The sequence below is a fragment of the Sapajus apella genome, unplaced genomic scaffold (genome assembly GCF_009761245.1).
Source record: "Sapajus apella isolate SASKATOON/1434 unplaced genomic scaffold, GSC_monkey_1.0 scaffold123, whole genome shotgun sequence".
In the NCBI taxonomy this organism is placed as follows: Eukaryota; Metazoa; Chordata; class Mammalia; order Primates; family Cebidae; genus Sapajus; species Sapajus apella.
Window position 1 is genome coordinate 346182 of NW_022437063.1, and position 20421 is coordinate 366602.

Genomic DNA, 20421 nt, shown 5'->3' on the forward strand with positions numbered 1-20421 from the left:
CAACCTCCGCCTCCTGGGTTCAGGCAATTCTCCTGCCTCAGCCTCCTGAGTAGCTGGGATTACAGGCACGTGCCACCATGCCCAGCTAATTTTTTTTTGTATTTTTAGTAGAGACGAGGTTTCACCATGTTGACCAGGATGGTCTCGATCTCTTGACCTCGTGATCCACCCGCCTCGGCCTCCCAAAGTGCTGGGATTACAGGCTTGAGCCACCACGCCCGGCTCCAAATTTTTAAATATTTTCAATAAAATGTTTAATGTATTCTAATAAACTAAGTAAATATCAAGCCAAAAGAATTTATTTTAAATTATTTTACATGTACCTCTCCCAATATTCTAAAAACATTTACTTTCTGAGTACCAGAAACCTTGCTAAGAGCCGAGAAATGAAAGTGAAAATAACTGAATAGCACCACGCAGGCCCTGCAGTCCGGGAGCTTACAGCACGCTCAGCCCTTCATACCCATGAGTTCCACATCTGTGGATTCAACCAGCCGGAAATTGAAAATATCCGGGGGACAAAAGTGGGTAGCTGTACCTGTACTAAACATACACAGATGTTTCTGCTTGTCATTATTCCCTAAACAATACAGTATAACTATTTATATTGCATTTATATTCTATTGGGTATTATAAGTAATCTAGAGATTATTTAAAGAATACTGAAGGGTATACACAGGTTATATGCAAATACAGCAAAATTTTTTTTATCAGAGACGGGCATCCATGGATTTTGGTATCTTTTTGGGGGGTCCTGGACCAATCCTCCAAAATACGGGGGAACAAACTGTCTAAATACTCAGGAAGTTAAGACAAAGTCATACATAATTAGGCTAAGAGGGAGGGAGGGACAGAGAGAGGGAGACAGGGAACATGGGGGAAGGGGAGAGAGGAGGGCGGGTGGGTGGGCAGGCACAGCAGTTTGGAAGAGGAAAGGAGAAGCCCTGCAGCTGCAGCCTCCTAGGAGCCGGCACGCGGCAGATTGGGGAGTGAGGCTGCTGTCCAGGCACAGGCTCAGGAAGGGCTCTGAAGGCCTGTGCAGCTGCCGTCGCTGACACCGACTGAAAACAGCAGCCCACAGCCTACTAGTGCAAAGTTAGCTTATAGTAATATTCAAAACCATAAGTAGCATTCTTAAGTCTAAAAAGCTGAACACTTGGGCTAATCTAAAAATACATGTTTAAGAGTGGGTGATGATCCATTTAAAAAGCCCAGAAGGCTATATAACAAAAATGTGAATTCTTCCATTCAGTGAAACGCAGGCTTACTTATTGTATGCCAGGCACCTCACTGGGCCTGTGGGGACCCAAGGTGGGTAGAAGTGACAAGTCTCCTGTACACTTTCCAGTAGGGGGCCAGGGAACACAAAGCCACACCAGTACGTCATGTAACAGCAGGCAGCATTAAGGTCTGGGGAGAAGCATAAAGCCAAGTGGGGGACAGAGAGTGACAGGGTCTACCTGGACAGATGGTGGCCAGGGAAGGCTGTCCTGAGGGGATGACACTGGAGCAACCCTTGAATGAACATCTCTGGGTGGAAGAACATGAAAGTCTGGGGTTTTTGCATATCTGTATCACTTAATTGTTCTGCCATAAGAATATATTGATTGAATTGCTTTTGAAAATTCAAAAGGAGTTGGGCGCAGTGGCTCACGCCTGTAATCCCAGGCCGAGGTGGGTGGATCACCTAAGGTCGGGAGTTCAAGACCAGCCTGACCAACATGGCAAAACATTGTCTCTACTAAAAAAACCAAAAAAATTAGCCAGACATGGTGGTGCGTGCCTATAATTCCAGCTACTTGGGAGGCTGAGGCAGGAGAATCACTTGAACCCGGGAGGCGGAGGTTGTGGTGAGCCGAGATCGCGCCATTGCATTCCGGCCTAGGCAACAAGAGCGAAACTCCGTCTCAAAAAAAAAAAAAGGAAATTCAAAAGGAAAATAAGGCAGCATGTAGGCACCTTCCCTTTATGTAAGCATGAAATCCAAACTTTTCTGGTAGTCACTGATAATCAGCCTGCAGTATCAATTGCATTCTCTCAAGACAAGTGCTTCCAGACAGTCCTGCAAAGCACCCAATCAGTGCTCTTATCACCCTGTGCTCACCGGTGGGGCCCAGGGCTCAGCCTCCTGTTCTCCGTGCATACTAGTTTCCTGGGCGACCCACTCCCTCCTGTGACCTGAAATTCCATCCACATGTTGATGCCTCCTGACTCTCTCCCTGAGCTCTAGGTCCGGCATGGCCCTCGATGCTGGCTCAGCATCTCCCCCGGGAGGCTCACAGGCCTCTCCGACACACTGGCCGAAACCCACCTCTTCCTCCTGCATCTACTGGGTGTGCTCCTCCAGGACACAGCTGCTCAGGGCAAATGCCCCAGTGTCATCCCTGACTCCTCTCCTGCCCTCATGTCCACATAACATCGTGTCTACCTCAAAACAGAGCCAGAATGTGGCCACTTCACACCATCTCTATCTCAGTTACCCTGGTTCAATCCACCAAACTCAAAACTTGCCAACAGCTATTGTCAAGTTTCACAATTATTGATACTCCCCACTTGCCAACAGTCAACTGTCTCAGTTACCTATACTCCCCACCCTGATTACAAGGTCCCATGCGATTCCAGTCCCTGCTTCCAGCGCCAGTTTTGGCTCTTCCAATCCCCACCCTGGATTCTGGCTACGGTGACCTCCATGTGGTTCTCCAAATGCACCAGACTTCGGCTCACCTTTGCACCTGCTTCCCCTCTGCAGAGAATACCTTTCTCCCAGCATCCGATATGTGCTCAAACATTACCCTCTCCTTAAGCAAGTCTTCCTCAGCCCTGATACTCCAGCCTTAACTCTGTTTTCTTTTCTTTTCTTTTTTCTGTTTTATTTTCTTAACACTCAATCTCATCTGCCAAACTATATATTTGTATATTTTCTCTCTCCACTCACAAGAATGTAAGCTCCTTATACACGAGGATTTTGCCTTGTTCACCCATGTTCCTAGCACTGACACATAACAGGTACACAATAAACATGACTGGAATGAACAAGTCAAGGAATGTGTCAGGCTCTGCTACAGACACATGGTATGACAGAGCATACTTCTGTTTTTAGCAGCACAGCAAACCAGGTATCTTAATGACTCTCCTGTTGAAGAAATTTATTTATTTATTTATTTATTTGAGACAGAGTCTCCCTCTGTCACCCAGGCTGGAGTACAGTGGCACAATCTCGGCTCACTGCAATCTCTGCCTCCCAGGTTCAAGCAATTCTCCTGCCTCAGCCTCCCTAGTAGCTGGGATTACAGGTGTATGCCACCAGACCCAGCTATTATTTTTGTATTTTTGTAGAGACGGGGTTTCGCCATGTTGGCTAGGCTGGCCTCGAACTCTCGACCTCAGGTGATCTGTCTGCCTCAGCCTCCCAAAGTACTGAGATTACAGGCGTGAGCCACCGTGCCCAGCCCTTAAAGGATATACTTTTAAAAGAAGGAAATTATTTCATATGGAAAGCCTGAAGCACATGAAGGAATATTTACCTACAAATATGCAGGTAAATATATGGAATAAATCTAAATAGCATTAACTATATGAAGGACAGTGGCAAATTTGTAGGATTTAAAAATTCAGGGAAAAAAATTGGAAAAGTTGAGAGGGCATATGGAGTTAAAATGTTTTATATCCATCCATTATTCAAGAGAAGGGTAAACATATTGACTTTGTTAACTATATAAAAATATCTAGAGTAACCACCAAAGGAGCAGGCTGAGAATTTAATTTCTAAACTAAGAACGAAAAAACAAATGTAATGGAAAGTAGGCACAATGAAATGCAATCAAAACAAAAGAGAATAAAAATCTCACCAGAAGAACTACAGCCAATAGATATTACAGGAATAAGAAAAAATTGCCTGTCTATGCAAATAGCATTGAAGGGCCTAGCCACTGCAATAAGAAAAATAACTAAAAGGTATAACAATCAGAAAAGAAGAAACGCAACAGCATTATTAGCAGATTATATGGTTTTAGCATGGCTGATGAACAGAAGAAGGCCATCTACCTAGAACGAGAGCTCTCAGCTACAATTTGAGAGCTATATATTTAAGTGCAGTGCTAAGGGTTTCATTTAACATGACAAAAAAAAACATTATCTTCATTTTATAGCTGAAGAAACTAAAACTCAGAAAGGTTAAATAATTTGTTGAAAGCCACCTGGCAAGTAAGCGGCTAGTTTTGAAGTTAAGACAATCTGTCCCCAAAGCTTAACCACTATACTATGGTGTCTCAACACATAATAAACATACATGTGCCCTCTCAGAGGCAAGTGTGATTGTGTGATTACAAGGACACTGGAGGAAAAAGAGACGAAATTCACCTGAGGAAAGCCAGGGCAGAAGGGAATGCGTAGAGCAGGAACGGTATTCTGGAGGGAGAAAGAACAGCATGCACAAAGATTAAAAGGCATGAGGCTGGGTGAGGTGGCTCAAAGGCCGAGGTGGGCAGATCACTTGAGGTCAGGAGTTCAAAAGCAGTCTAGCCAACATGGTGAAACCCTGTCTCTAGCAAAAAATATAAAATACAGGCATGAGAATCACCTGAATCCGGGAGGCAGAGGTTGCAGGGAGCTGAGATTGCACCACTGCACTCCAACCTGGGTGACAGGGCAAGACTCCATCTCAAAAGAAAAAAACCCATAGGCTGGGCATGGTGGCACATGCATGTAATCCCAGCACTTTTAGGGCCCAAGTTGGGTGGATCAAGAGGTCAAGAGATCAAGACCATCCTGGCCAACATGGTGAAACCCCATCTCTACCAAAAATACAAAAATTAGCTGGGCATGGTGGCGGGCTCCTATAATCCCAGCTACTCGGGAGGTTGAGGCAGGAGAATCACTTGAATATGGGAGGTGGAGGGTTCAGTGAGCCGAGATCATGCCACTGCATTCCAGCCTGGCGACAGAGTGAGACACTGAGAAGAAAGAAAAGAGGAGAGAGGAGAGAGAAGAGAGAAAGGAAAGGAAACGAAGAAAGGGAGAGAGAAAGGAAAAGCGAGAGGAAGGAAGGGAGGGAAGAAGGGAGGGAAAAGAAAGAAAGAAAAGAAAGAAAGAAAGAAGCCCATACATAAAGGAAGGTTCCCTTGGACAGAGTAGAGAACAGCCCATCGAGCCTCTGGTCTTGGGCTGTCTGGTATGGCAGCCACCAGCTTAACTAACTACTTAAAATGTAGTTAGTCCAAGTGAGAAACTGACTTTTCTCTTTTTTTTTTGAGACAGGGTGTCACTCTGTCATTCAGGCTGGAGTGCAGTAGCACTACCATGGCTCATTGCAGCCTCAACCTCATGGGTGCAAGTAATCCACCCACCTCAGCCTTCTGAAGCTTGGACTACAAGTATGCGCCACTGCACCTGGCTAATTTTTTATATTTTGTAGAGACAGAGGTCTCATTATGGTGCCGAGACTGGTCTCAATTACTTTTTAATTTTATTTAACTTTAATGTAAACAGTCACATGTGGTTAGTGGCTAATACACTGGACAGTGCAGTTCTGGAGGTTCAAGACTGGAGAAAGAGAAATGGTTGGAAGACCAGGAAAAAGGAATATATCCAAGAGGGAAAACAGACAGGACATAGTAATGGATGATAACAGGGAATGGGTGATGGGGGCAGGGATCCAAAGTTTCTAATTTTGGAGGCACTGTAGGTGATAATGCCACAGAGAGAAAATCAGAATTCAGAAGAACAAACTGGTTTGGGATGAAAAATAACTGGTCTGGATGTGATAAACATGATGTTCCTGAAGCATGTCCACATATAAATGGCACTCCAGCCCCATCAAGCTCCCAAGTCTGGCAGATTCTGACCTCCTCACCTTTGTATATATTGCTCCCTCTGCTTCTCTTGGGTGCCTGACAAACCACTCCCTCTAAAACTCAACACCAAACTGGAGCTTCCTACAGTCTCCTCCACTCTTCATGGCAGAATAAAGACCCAATAGCTCTTGAAGACTCATCGCCTGCTACTAAGAAGTCTCTTTACCTTGCTGGACTGTGAGCTTCTCAGAGTCAAGAACTCAATCCTAACCATCTATGGATCCCCAGAGTCTAGCACAGTGTCTGATGTGAACTAAGTGGACAAGAGACCAAGAAGGTAAACTGAATGAATAAATGCATGAATGAACAAATCAACTGATCCAGCCAGCCAGCATCCAGGTGGAGTGTCCCTCCAGGTAGTGACCTAATGGATGGCTGGAAGTAAGCACAGAGCTCACACAGGTGCCTGAAGTCTACCAATGAAAGCTGTCATACCTGGAGATAGCATCAGGGAAGAAAAAAAAAGCTGTCAGGTGCTTGGACAACTACAGTTTACATAAGCCTCACATCATGACTTTTCATCATCATGACAACTTCTACCATCCCAAATGCAAACTCCTCGACCTCAGAAGTTCACTGGAGACATCTAAGATCAAATTTAATGTCTTCAAGTTCAATGTTAAGTATGCAAAGATTTAACTTCCACAAGTGGCCTTGCTGCTTTCCTTCATGGCTTCATGGTCCTGCTTTCTACCATTCTTCAGGCACAGCAATGTTAGGATGTAACTAAGTGAACTTAAGGTGACTGTTCCTATAGGTAGGAAAGTAGTAACTAATGCTTCTGTCTTCCAAATCAATAGATACTGGTGATCAGTCTACTATGCCCTGTGCTATTTTCTTTATGTGTCAGTTGATAGCAGAGAAGAACCACAGAGAAATCACGTCATTAACCCCAAAACTGCCCTACAGTAGACTGTAGGGCTGTGGGACTGTAGGACTATGCTTCATTTATTTAGTTAAACTAGCACTATCAATCTATGTTGGGAATTTAAAGAGTCCAAGAGAGAATTCCAAATTGGGAAGTTCAACATTTTGTCCCATTAATTACATCAACATTTTGTCAAGTAAGCACTTTCCAGCAAAATCATTCTTCCCCGTTCTCCTTCAAGGACTCCACTTGAACAAATCCTGAAGGGAAACAGACTGAATATGAAATTCATAGCACAGGCTTCACATTAACAAAAAGATAACCTAAATCCCATACTACTGTGATGACCATTGACACATATTTCAAACTCAGAGTACTTCCTATTAGATTCTTTAAGTTTCTCAAAATAAAATATGCATCATGGGCCAACATAAAGATTTATGTCTTATGATTCATATACGACAGAGTCTAATGAGAAAAAATTTAGGCCAGAGTCCCAGGGCTAGAGGAGACGTCAAGTAGACACAACCTGTTACTTGGTGTCACGGCAGAACTGTGACATGCAAATGCATTTAGACCAGCCTGGTGAAATGTGACTATAGTGCCTTCAAAAGTAATCACTACAGAAAGGCAAACACTGCAATTCATTCATTCAAATCAATAAAGCTTGTCAAATTACTATCTTACCATATTCTCTCTTTCTCCCTCTCTCTCTCTCTCTCTCTCTCTCTCACACACACACACACACACACACACACACACACACACACACACACACACGCTCCTCTTTACCAAACTCTCCTGGGAGACATTTCTTCATAGTCTTAGAGAAGGTTCTCGAGAGATGCCCCAAACAGAGTGGACATGAAAAAGGCCCAAATGTCAACAACGCAAACTCTGAGATTTCTTTTTTTTTTTGGGACGGAGTTTCGCTCTTGTTACCCAGGCTGGAGTGCAATGGCGCGATCTCGGCTCACCGCAACCTCCGCCTCCTGGGTTCAGGCAATTCTCCTGCCTCAGCTTCCTGAGTAACTGGGATTACAGGCACGCGCCACCATGCCCAGCTAATGTTTTGTATTTTTAGTAGAGACGGGGTTTCACCGTGTTGACCAGGATGGTCTCGATCTCTTGACCTCGTGATCCACCCACCTCAGCCTCCCAAAGTGCTGGGATTACAGGCTTGAGCCACCGTGCCCAGCCAAACTCTGAGATTTCTAAGCCAACAGCAGCCCCAGGGGTTTCCGTTTAACCCCTTCTCAGTTTGCAGCAATGCCAGCACTGCGACAGTCTGGTATCCCTTTCTCATCTTTAAATCTCACAGGCACAGCAGCATTTATACTGATGTGGGCAGAAGCTAGGGGCCAGGGAGGGAAGGGTATCAAATGTTACTTACAGACTGCAGAAGATAAGAAGGTCAATTACATACTAAGAAAAGGAAGCCGGTTAGAATATTCTATACTTAATATATGCTGAAAATATAATAGTATAAAATGCTAATTGGGGAACAAAGATAACTAAATTATGGGAGAAGCGAACTAAGCCACTTCAGCTCGTCAGCCTACAGCCTCACTTGTTCTCCAGGCCCCAGGATAATGTCACCTAGCTCACCAAATGAAAGCAGCACCTTCTTCAAGAAGACTGACAGAAAGTGCCCACTACAACACCAGGAAGGAAGACAGTTCTGACACACTGCATAGAAATATTGCTTATGTATCACACTTCATTCTTCGGTTTTATAAATTAAAATAGTTGCAAGGCTATTAAATTCAACTTCAAATACAATTAACGTAGTTATGAAAGTGCCCGTTTTCCTAGAGTGTTTTTGTTTCCGAAATTCTTCAAGGCATATATTCTAAATACTTTAGAAAATACAAGTAAGTGCTATCCTGTGAACCTCCCCAAGGCATTTTAAGGTGACTCTGGACAGACAGTGATGGCCACATTGAGGTCTAAGAACAGTCAACCACTGTTTTCAGCATACCTCTGTTTACATCTAGCTCCCACACCTGAATTTCAGAGGATTCAAATTCAATTTTTAGCAAAGACCATTTTTAATGATTCTGGAAAATTGTGAGTAAACTCCATTTTTATAAATTATATCATTTTCTCCTTTATTTACATTATGATATATTAAAGTCTTTCATATTCTAAAAGCTCTTCAGTCCAGCTGAAGACAGAGCTGTGAGTATTCCCTTATAGGGGCTGAAATGCAGAAATGCTGAATGTTGGGGTTCTCCTTTCAACCCTGAAGAATCCTCTTTCAAAGAAGAATTGAGTGCTTGTCTGTCTCTTGTATTAGTTGTGATCGTATTTAGCTTGGCATTCTCATCTAGCAAGTAATCCCATCTCAAAGGCCCGCTTCTATCGGTAACAAGTGACTGTCTCTCCCCGACTTAGGGGAGAGGCAAGCAAAACTTTATAATATAGAGAATTGTTGATTTTTAAGAAAAAGTCTCTCTCAGAGGGAGAAATGTCAATGCTCTTTGTACTTGGGGTAATTCATTAATCATCGATGCCAAATGGTACTTACAGGAAAACAGCTTAAAGCTGAGTGTCTGAAAGTGAAACAAATATAAATGGACTCATCAGAAGAAGAATAAAACACTCTTAACTAAGTGATATTAATCTTAAGATAATAATGTGAAGAAAGCCAATTACTGTAATGGAAAGAGTAATGACTCAGGCGTCACGAGACCAGGGTTTCAGACTCACTTGGCTACCAACAAGCCGAGTGACCTTGGACAAGTCGTCACCTCTGGGTCTCAATTCCTTTGGTAAAGTGAGGAGCCTGGAATATTAACTCCATGAGCCATTACAGCTACAAATATTGTGTTTCCCTCTTCTGCATTATGCCACCAAATGAATAAAAGAATTGTGTCGCGGGACAAACGGGTCTCAAAGGACTAACACTGTTTAAAAAGAAAAGGGGGGGGAAGGAAGCCTTATTTTTATTTTTTGGCATAAATCTCATGCCTGTAAAACATGCTTTGGTTTGAAGTTATGAAACCTCTTTGCTGTTTTCATAAATACAGCATTTAAAGTTCATCTAGAATTCAGCAGGATGTTTTATTGACAAGAAGGAAGGGATCTGAAGAAAGAGATATTCAGAGCTACAAGAGCAAAGACAAAACTGATGGGTCCGATTAAGGTCGAACCAACATACTATATATATCCTGGGGGTTTCTAGAAACCTTTCCTATGCAATTGTGGAAGTATTTGAAATACACGCTTCACAGCAGGTAACATCCCAACAAGAAAGCATGCTTCTCTGTGTGGCACAGACTGCACCAGCACAACATTTTCTGGAGAACAGAGAGACGACGCTGCCTTTTTAACAGCAATAGGTAATCCAGTAAGCATAATTCACTGAGCAATGGATCACTTAAGTATCAGGATTTTAAAAATCTAATTAGAATTACAGCACTATATCAATAAAGCGAGAGCCATTGTTTTCCAATTCCAGAATACGACTTCTAGGAAATAATTAAATATGTATATAAGGCTGTTCAGTTATTAAAACAATAAAACTTTTACATTATGTTACCTGACAAAAACATAAAAGTGTCTAGCGATAGCCCTGGGGAGATGGGGGCAAAAGCACAGGGTGCAGCTGGGATGAGAAATGAGAAGAACTGAGGAGGAGGATGGGGAGGGGGCCTGGAGCGGTGGCACATGAATTCAGAGAGTCTACAGTAGACAGTCATGAAAACAGCAATTACAGCCTCCCGGAAAAGCTAATTTGTTTTTTCTCTCTCAAGTCCCCACTTACGTGTTTGTAGGTTAGATCTGGCTGTAAAGAAAGAAAACGGCAGCATGTATTAAATATTAACGCCTTAAAGCAGGAGGGGGAAGCCCTCTATTCACAGCTAACTCAAGTAACTCATTTAGCTACTTGGTAAGAAAAAAATACAGCTCAAGTATGTCAGCTAGTCTCAAACAAGCCAAAGCAAAGGTACAAAGTTATTGCATCTATTTGGAAAGGAAACATGCACGTATGTTCTAAAACCAGAATCAAAAATTATAAAACATAATCCTTCATTTGTTCAAGCTGAAATCTATTCTTCAAGAAAATCAAACACTCACTCTGACATTTTCTCCAAGCACTCCGGATAAAGCGTTCTAAATTGCTCAGTTAATAATGAACTAGTTGAACATTTCCATCAAGGAACTCTAAAACTAGGTGCGCTTGCACAGAAGGTAAGAGTTCTGTTAAATCGGTCACTCTGTGAGAAAGAAAACAAATCCATGAAAAATTTACTTTCAAAGAGGTCTACTTTAAAGGAGATGCAAGCCTTAAACAGCACACTCACGTTTTTCTATCAGATGCCGGCTAACTTTGCAGCTCAGCTTCCGTACCTGCCTCTTCCCAACCCGCTGGCATGTCTGACCTCTGTCTCTCAGCTGAATTCTCCCAGCACATTTCATCATTTCCTGTTGGCTGCCGAGATAAGGTCATTCCCTTACACTGCTGCATTCACTGTACAGCCCCAGGTTTCCAGACTGCACGCTCCTGCCTGCTGTGGCCACACGGAAGAGCTCTCTTTTCAGAAAGTGGGCAAAGAGAAATTTCAGTATTTCCATGGAAAATCAGGGAGAATAGGTCTGAGAATAAAATTCCTACTACTCCCTCCCCAACACACAAAAAATCAACTTACATACAAACCAACTTACACCATACATGAGAGTTTTCGAATCTTTCTTGTATTTGGGATCTTCCTGCTCACAAGAGAAAAAAGACGACCCGCTCTGCATGTAAGGGGCTGGGCGCCACAGCAGTAGGTGGGACAGGGACTTGCTTGTACAGGATAATCTTACACTGTCCCTGCATGTGGACTCAACTTCCTTCTGTGATTACACACACCAAGGCAATACTTGTTAGCAGATGAACAGGAGGCCTCGGGCAGGAGACAGGACTGGGGACATGGAGTCCCCTGGAGACAGGTAGGGTCTCTCAGCAGCACGACTGTCTCCTAAGAACTAGGAAACTCAAACACCCACGTGTGATTACACAGAAGTAAAAACAAAAACACCTCACTTCTTCAATTTTTACCAAAAAATTACAGTGAAGAAAAAAAATAATGAGGAGAGAAAGATTTTAAAATGCTGTGCCTACAAGAATACGTACTGTATGATTCCCTTCAGATCAAGCACAAGAAGAGTCGCAACTAAGCTGCACCCTTTGAAGCCAGGACAGGGAGGAGAGTGTAGGAGGCAGGCAGGAAGGGGCGCTAGGAGGGTTTTGGAGCCGTGTTGTGGCTCTTGAACTGGCTATGGGTGTGCTGCACTTGTGAAAATTCACTAATATGCACACTTGAGATCTGTGCACTTTGGGTATACATATTATTCAATAAAACCCTTTAAAATCTCATACAATATAAAAACACACATACACTAGAGAAAAGAGTAGATATGGAAACTAATCTGCAAAAACAGACAAGAAACAAATATTTCAAGGGATCAATTTCCCCTAGGTTCTCTCCTAGAAGACACACATGCACACTTTCCCGTCACCCATGACAAACCAGGATTGAGTGGTAAAGGCCAGAGCAAGGCCACTTCAGGATGGGGTTTCCTCCTTTCAGCATGGCCCAAGGCGATGTAATGTGGGGATGGGAGAATACGTGATTGGCAAAATAACATACAGAGGAAACTGTGCTAAGTGGATATCCACTATTTACCAGTGTTCTTGCTACTTATATTCATTCAAAAATGTTCAGTTAAAAACAGCCACCTAGTCTCACCTTATAACACAAAACGAAATACGTTAAAAAACATCTTTGAAAATCTTGTGTTTAGAAATTCCTTAGACCGGGCCTGGTGGCTCACACCTGTACTCCCAGCACTTTGAGAGGCAAATGGATTGCTTGAAGCCAGGAGTTGGAGACCAGCCTGGGCAACATGGTGAAAGCTCATCTCTACAAAAAAATACAAAAATTAGCCAGTTATAGCGGCGCATGGCTATAATCCCAGCTACTTGGGAGGCTGAGGCACAAGAATCACTTGACCCCAGGAGGCAGAAGTTACAGTGTGCAGAGATCACGCCACTACACTCCAGCCTGGGTGATAGAGTGAGAGCCTATCTCACAAAAAAAAAAAAAAAAAAAAAAAGAAAAAAGAAAAAAAAGAAATTCCTTAATGGAAAAATACCAGTAAAAGCAAAGATCACATAACATGAGACTCTCCTACTTGACACATGATAATAATTTACACTACTCAGGAAATTATTTACCACCCCTCCCCACACAGTTCTTCACCAAAAAAGCAGAGAAGTCAACACATATTTCACTATGTCCTGTAGTCAGCTTAGTTAAATCCACTGCACCGATACAGAAGATGAACACCAGAGTGCCTCGCCCACCACAGCTGGCAGGTACTCACTCCACTAAGAAAGAAGCAGCGCCTGAGTTCTAGGGAAGCAAGTCTGAGACCAGCCTGGCCAACACAGTGAAACTACATCTCTACTAAAAAATACAAAACTTGTCTATCTGTCCCCTCCCCCAAGCCAGGGTACCAGAAAACTTTTTTGTCCCAGAGCCCCACTGAGGCTCTGGGACAAAAAAGCACCATCCATCTTATGGGAGGGCTTTTTAAGAGACTCACTCTCTTTTTTGAAATCCAACAAATCGGCTTCTCAATAAACATTTACACAGCACTTACTTTATTTCTGGTTAATCATGAAGACAGCTCTAGGTGGGGTAAGTACTGTTAGCTCCATTTCCCAGGTGAGACGTTATGTAACTTGCTAAGTGTCCCACAGCTGGTGCAGGGAGCCAGCCTGTGAGCCCAGGCAGCCAGCCTCCAGAGACCAGCTACATGACACTGCCCCCACATCCTGACTTCCCTCAAGGATCAGAACTGGGTCTTGGATATAGTTCCTGCTTAATTAAAAGGTGAACTTGGAAAAGGAGAAGAGGGCCCAAGGCAGAACTGGGGTTGTGGGGTGGAGGGTGAGGGCCACATCCAGCCCAGGGCAAGGGAAGCCCAACCCAGCACCAGCAGTAGCCACTCACAGTCCAGGCCAGGGCCACCCTCACATGCCCTCAGGCAAAGTGCAGCCTGGATGCCTGGCAGGAGGTGGAGGCATTGTGGGTCCTGCCCCATGTACCCAGTTACCAGAGCAAGGTGGGGAAGAAAAAAAAATTGCAGTGAATAGTAGTGGAACTAGGAAGTCATCAGGCCAGATTTCCAGTGTGCTAAGGACACCATCTCCCTGCCCATAATGTCAGCCACACCTAACTAGTGGACTCCAGGCAGGAAAGGTGGACTATGGCAGAAGACAAGACTGACTCAGGCAGCTCTCCTGTCCCAGGCAGTGGGACAGCCACCCAACCATCCTCTAGGTGATGCTAGGACAGAAACAATGCTCAGGGAAGCTCATCTGCTAGCCTCTGGCATGCAGTGCCAAAGCTGGAATTCCAGTTCTGATCTGGCTTCTGTCATCAAAGACTGGAAGCCACTGGACATTCATTCAACAAACATTAATGCCAGCCACAGTGCTTACTGCCCCACAGTTAAGGTCCCTGCCCTGGACCACAATGTACAGGCTGAGCAGAAGTGCAAATAAATAAAATGAGATGAGTGGATAAAGCCTAGAGTCTAGTGTGTCCCACCCGCTGCAGGACACAGCAAAAGGAGCCATGACCTAGAGCAGGGAGCGGGGTCAGGGAAGGTTTCCCAAAGGAGGGGATATCTCGTGTTGGTTCTCCAAGAGTGTGCAACCAGCCCACTCAAACCACGTGGATTAAGGCGGAAGAAAATTCAGAAAGAGAGTCCACCAAGTTAGCTAAAGACCAGCAGCGCCATCCATCAGCTCAGGGCCCCTGCAGAGGTGGCAAACAACACAAACAGCAGCACTTCCCATGGAGATTCATTTGCCCAGCGCCCAGTGCAGCTCCAGCAGGCCAATTCATCACTCTAGCAGGACTCAAACACAGGACAGGACCCAGCAGGGCTGCTGCTTCTATCTGAGGCCTTTCATTATATGATTGTCACATGGTAAAAATGACCGCTTTTATGCTGGGCGTGGTGGCTCATACCTGTAATTCCAACACTTTGAGAGGCCAAAGTGGGAGGATCACAAGGTCAAGAGATCGAGACCAACCTGGCCAATGTGGTGAAACCCCGTCTCTACTAAAAATACAAAAAAATTAGCTGGGTGTGGTGGCACACACCTGTAGTACCAGCTACTCGGGAGGCTGAGGCAGAAGAATCGCTTGAACCCAGGAGATGGAGGTTGCAGTGAGCTGAGATCACGCCACTGCACTCCAGCCTTGCAACAGAGCGAGACTCCGTCTCAAAAAAAAAAAAAAAAACAAAAAAAAAAACGACTGCTTTCACCACATTTACCACGCTCTTCTTAAACACTGTAAGATGGGTACTCCTAGCTCTGTTTTACAGGGAGCGAAACCACCAAAGAGCATAAGCAATCTGCCCAAGGTCACCTAGCTAATAAGGGCAGATTGGGATTCATACTCAGACCCACTTGATACAAAGGCCTTCCTCTCTCTACCACACCCACCCCTCCCAAGGAACTGGACCTGCTAGGAAAGTTAGGATATCTGGCAATAGGTGGTGTCATTTGGAAACAATAAAATTTCTACAATGTAATTTTTTTCCACCACTCCTCTACTGGTCTGTCATTGCTCTAACACTATACTGCCTTAAAAAAAAAAAAAAAGACAAACAAAAAACCAGCTTTATTGAGATACAATTCACATGCCACAGAATTCACTCATTTAAAGGGTACGATTCAATGTTATTTAGTGTATTCACAGGTGTGTGCAACCATCACCACCATAATAAGTACAGGACATTTTCATCACCTCAAAGAGAAACCCTGTACCCTTTAGTTATCATCCCTCTATCCCCAACCCTTCCCCCAGCCCTCAGCAGCCATTGTGTTTTACAAGGTGATTCTTGGCTGTGTGCGGTGGCTCACGCCTGTATTCCCAACACTTTGGGAGGCTGAGGCAGGGGGATCACTTGAGGTCAGGAGTTTGAGATCAGCCTGGCCAACATGGTGAAACCCCATCTCTACTAAAAACACAAAAATTAACCGGGCATGACAGTGCATGCCTACAATCCCAGCAACTCAGGAGGCTGAGGCAAGAGAATCACTTGAACACAGGAGGTGGAGGTTCCAGTGAGCCAAGATCGCACCACTGCACTCTAGCAGCCTGGGCAACAGAGGGAGACTCTCTCAAAAAAAAAAAAGTGATTCTTAAAGTGATTATGGGCATACAGTAATTGGATTAATAAAATGCCGCAGACTGCAGTTCTGTGCTCTCTCAGTCTTCCCCTAGGGGGCTGAAAACTAACATCTGAGCCAGGACAGGGCAAGGGCAAGGGCAAGGGCAAGGCAGGAGACCTCGGCGGCAGGTGGCTGGCGCAGGAGGTGGGGTACCTGGCAGCCTGGCACTGGGCAGGCTCTACAGTTCCTATGTACCTGGGTCCCTGAACGCCCCAAACACAGAGCCAGGTGATTCATCGGCAGCAGGGAAAACAAAGTTATGTAAAAGACCAAAAGGAGCTGCTCTGACCACAAGCCTTTTCCATTAAGAATTGGTAACTCTCCATCTCCAGAAAGGCAAACACCAAGATCCTACAGGCTGATACAAGCCAGGGGTAACCAGAATAGTGTTGTTCTGAGAAACCAAACTAGTCAAGGACTAGCAAGATCCATGGCTTGGATAAAAAAGAAGATTCCCCAAAAATCTGGTTCATTTATTTGCTAATTCTCTCTGCCTGCCTCACATGCTGCTGAAAGTTGGGGAGACCATGCATAAACCTCTGTAGCATCTAGGTTTCTGTCACACATCTCTATACAGGACATCAAAACCCAACTGTGTGTAGCATCGGCACACAGCTGAAAACCACTTGGCAATAAAAAGGAATGAGCTACTGACAGATGTAACATGGATGAAATCACAAAAACATGCTGAGCAAAGTGGCCAGATGCAAAATAGCACACACTGTGTGTTTCTATGTGGATAAAATTTGAAACCAAGCAAACCAATATGCAGTGACAGATCAATGTCTGCCAGGGCCAGGGGGCAGGGTGGGGCACTGACTTAAAAGGGACACAAGGAACTTTTGGAGCAATGGAAATACTCTGTCTTGACTGAGTCAGCCTCTACACAGGTGTTTCCACTTATCAAAGCTCTAAAAGGATGTATTCAATTGTATGTAAATTAATACCTCAATAAAGAGAAAGTAGAGGGGAGAAGGAGGGGGAAAGAAGGTAAGAGAAAACCCCAGAGAAAAGGAAGAAAAGCCCCCAGCAGAAATCTAGTAACAGAGCTTCCTTCCTACTCAGCATCTGCAATACATGGTGACTGACATTAACCAAGAACTACAAAGTGCCTCAGATTCAAAAGATTAAAATAAGTTCTGTGTCATTTTGGCCCAAGTGTATTCACTGGGTTTCAATTCTTAGAATAACTGATCTTCTACAATGACTTTGATAGAGGATCTAAATGGCCCACTTTCTAACCAGGCTAGCCTGGGTTCTTCCCACTAGCACCTCAATGAAAGGTATGACAATGACAGCTCAGGGACCTGGAAGTGGCAAGGTCAGCGACAGCTTTCAATGGCTGCTAGACAGTAAACCAATAAAATCCAATATGATAATTCAATGTATTAGTTTTTCTTTGTCTTCAAATGATAAGTAAATCTTAAATTCTAGAAACCACTATAATCATAAATAGATTATGTAAAAATGTGATAGGTCAATCTTTTTCATATTTTTCTTTTGGTTGAGAATAGGGTAGTGGCTATTTTCAAATCCTACTTGTAAGCCTTTCATATATTTCATGAACCAAGTAAATAGAGCCATCCTAGGCCAGGTGCAGGTGACTCACACCTATAATCCCAGCACTTTAGGAGGCTGAGGCGGGTGGACCATGAGATCAAGAGAGAGAGACCAACCTGGCCAACACAGTGAAACCCTGTCTCTACTAAAAATACAAAAATTAGCTGGCGTGGTGGCACACACCCGTAGTCCCAGCTACTTGGGAGGCTGATGCAGGAGAATCGCTTGAACCTGGGAGGCAAAGGTTGCAGTGAGCCAAGACCGCACCACTGCACTCCAGCCTGGCAACAGAGCAAGACTCCATTTCAAAAAAAAAAAAAAGAGAGAGAGAGAGAGAGAGATGGGAAAAGAAATAGGAAGCATTTTGGACCTTTATTCAAGATTTTGAATACCTGGCAGGTGTCGTAGTTAGTTTTAGGTGTCAACTCAACTGGAATACCTAGGAAAACATAGAAACCTAGTAAAGCATGATTCTGGGGTATGTCTGTGAGGAGGCTGCTTCCAGAAGACACTAGCATGTGGGTCTGAGTGGATGAGGTGAGGAAGAGTCACCACCAATAAGGGCAGGCACCATCCAATCTACCGGAAGCCTGGAGAGAACAAAAACAGGAAAAGGGCAAATGTGTCTATCGATGTCCACTCGTCTCCTGCCTTAGACCACAGAACTCCAAACTTGCCAGCCTTTGGACTCCAGGAACCAGCAGCCCTGGGTTCTTAGGCCTTCAGCACTGGACTGAGAGCTACATGATTGATTGGCTTCTCTGGTTCTGGGGCCCTCAAACATGGACTGAGCTACACTATCCACATCCCTGGGTCTCCAGCTTGCAGGCGGCCTGTCAGGATTTCTCAGACTTGGCCAGGCGTGGTGGCCCACACCTGTAATCCCAGCACTTTGGGAGGTCGAGGCGGGCAGATCACCTGATGTTGGGGGTTCAAGACCGTCCTGCCCAACATGGAGAAACCCCATCTCTACTAAAAATACAAAATTAGCCGAGCATGGTGACACATGCCTGCAATCCCAGCTACCCAGGAGGCTGAGGCAGGAGAATCACTTGAACCCGGGAGGCAAAGGTTGCAATGGGGCAAGATTGCGCCATTGCACTCTAGCCTGGGCAACAAGAGTGAAACTTCGTCTCAAAAAAAAAAAAAAAAAATTTCTCAGACTTCACAACCATGTGAGCCAAACCCCTGAAAAATCCCCTCTTTCCTATCTCCATCCATCCATCCATCCTATTGGATCCAACTAATATAGCATGTAGTAAGTATACTACATCTAAAGCCTCTAGAGCTGGCAAATGTTACATAAATACAACTTAAAAGACATAATCACCAACTTCTAAAAGCTTCCATTCTTGGTTTGAAATATGGAGATAATTATAAATAGAATACCGACTATAAACAGTGTATCTCATTTTACAAATTTCTTTTCAACAAATGATTGTGACCTTACATGGTAGATTTTCTGTTTTTGTATTCTACAAATGTATTCCAACTAATTTGTAACTTCATTTTAATTGAAATTCTTTTCTGATGGCACACCAATGATTTTTCTCCCACAAAGATGTTAAGGAATATTGTTATTATGCTGTTAATTAACAGTACCTTTTAACATTGGTTTGGATGCAAGTTTTTCTTCTTACAGAGGCCTTGGGGAAGAACTAAATACATTTAAGATGAGTGATCCTCCCACCTCAATAACTCTGGCAACGATGACCATTGTAACATCTGCATTATCCAAGCAATCTGGGATTGATTATTGCTGTGAAATTGGAAATAGTTTTCTCTTTTTCTTTTTTAATGGAAAATGTCAAACATGTAGAAAGTAGAAACTAGGTCAGGCACAGTGGCTCACACCTGTAATCCTAGCACTTTGAGAGGCCGAGGCAAGGAGGATCGCTTGAGCCCACATGTTAGAGACCAGACTGGGCAACATGGAGAGAGCCCATCTCTACCGAAAAATTTTAAAAATTAGCTGGGCATGATAGTGCACAGCTGTGGTCCCGGCTACTCAGGAGGGTGAGGCTGCAGTAAGCCATGATCCCACCACTGCACTCTAGCCTGAGCTACAGAGTGAGATCCTGGCTCTTAAAAAGAAAAAAAAAAAGAAAAGAAAAAAGAAATGAAAATGACCCCCCTCCTCCGTTTCAACGATTATCAGCACATGCCAATCCTGTTTCACCTGTGATGTGAAAACTATAGAATGCTCACAGCATCACGCAACTCAAATGCATCTCCACCTGACCTGGTGTGCCCCCTTCAACACTGGCACCCACAGCCCAAGTCCGCACTTGGGGGAGAGGCATAGAGCAAGTAGAGCAGGGCCCTGGCCTCAAGGGATAGGCAACCTTGTGGGGAACCAGCGCCACCTGAATCACATTCAAAACCAAGAATGACTACAGTAAACCCACAAGGTTAACATTACAGTGATGAGTCAAGGCAGTATCAGGTGCCTCCTGAGATGACGTAATAAGAAGGGCACTTCACCGCTGTGGGACTCTCCCCAAATTCATCAGCCAATCTAATGCTGGGGAAAAATCATCGAGAACCTGGATGGGATCCTAGAACTGCAAGAGAACATCAGTGAGAAAACTGGTGAAATCCAAATAAAGTCTATAGTTTATTTAGTAATATTGCATCAATGTTAATTTCTTAATTTCAAAAAATAAGCTGTGGTTACACAAAATGTTAACATTAGAGAAAGCCAGGAGAAAGGCATGCAGGAACTGTCTGTATTCGTCTTGCAACTTTTCTGCACATATAGAATTCTTGCAAAATAAAAAGTTTCTTATAGAAATAATAATATAAAAGTTTAACAAATATTCATTATGTCCTTTGCAAAAAGGAGTCAGTGACAATGTGGTCTTCTTTTTAAAATTTAGCCAAGGAAGATG

The 20421-nt window shown here is 43.9% G+C and overlaps 1 protein-coding gene across 7 annotated transcripts in view; it reads right to left on the reverse strand.

The window, feature by feature from the left end:
- PACSIN2 (protein kinase C and casein kinase substrate in neurons 2) overlaps positions 1 to 20421 on the reverse strand; it is a 130739-nt gene that overhangs the window by 68805 nt on the left and 41513 nt on the right. For 2 of the 7 annotated variants that reach the window (XM_032261370.1, XM_032261373.1), the window contains exon 1: positions 11031 to 11740. The exons of 1 other annotated variant lie outside the window; for it this stretch is intronic. In XM_032261370.1, coding sequence (XP_032117261.1) covers positions 11031 to 11148 — 118 coding nt within the window. In that variant the 5' untranslated portion in view covers positions 11149 to 11740. Of the gene's footprint in view, positions 1 to 10803; positions 11745 to 20421 lie in introns of those variants that run through there. 4 more of the 7 variants (XM_032261372.1, XM_032261377.1, XM_032261371.1 and 1 more) reach the window with 4 other exon arrangements.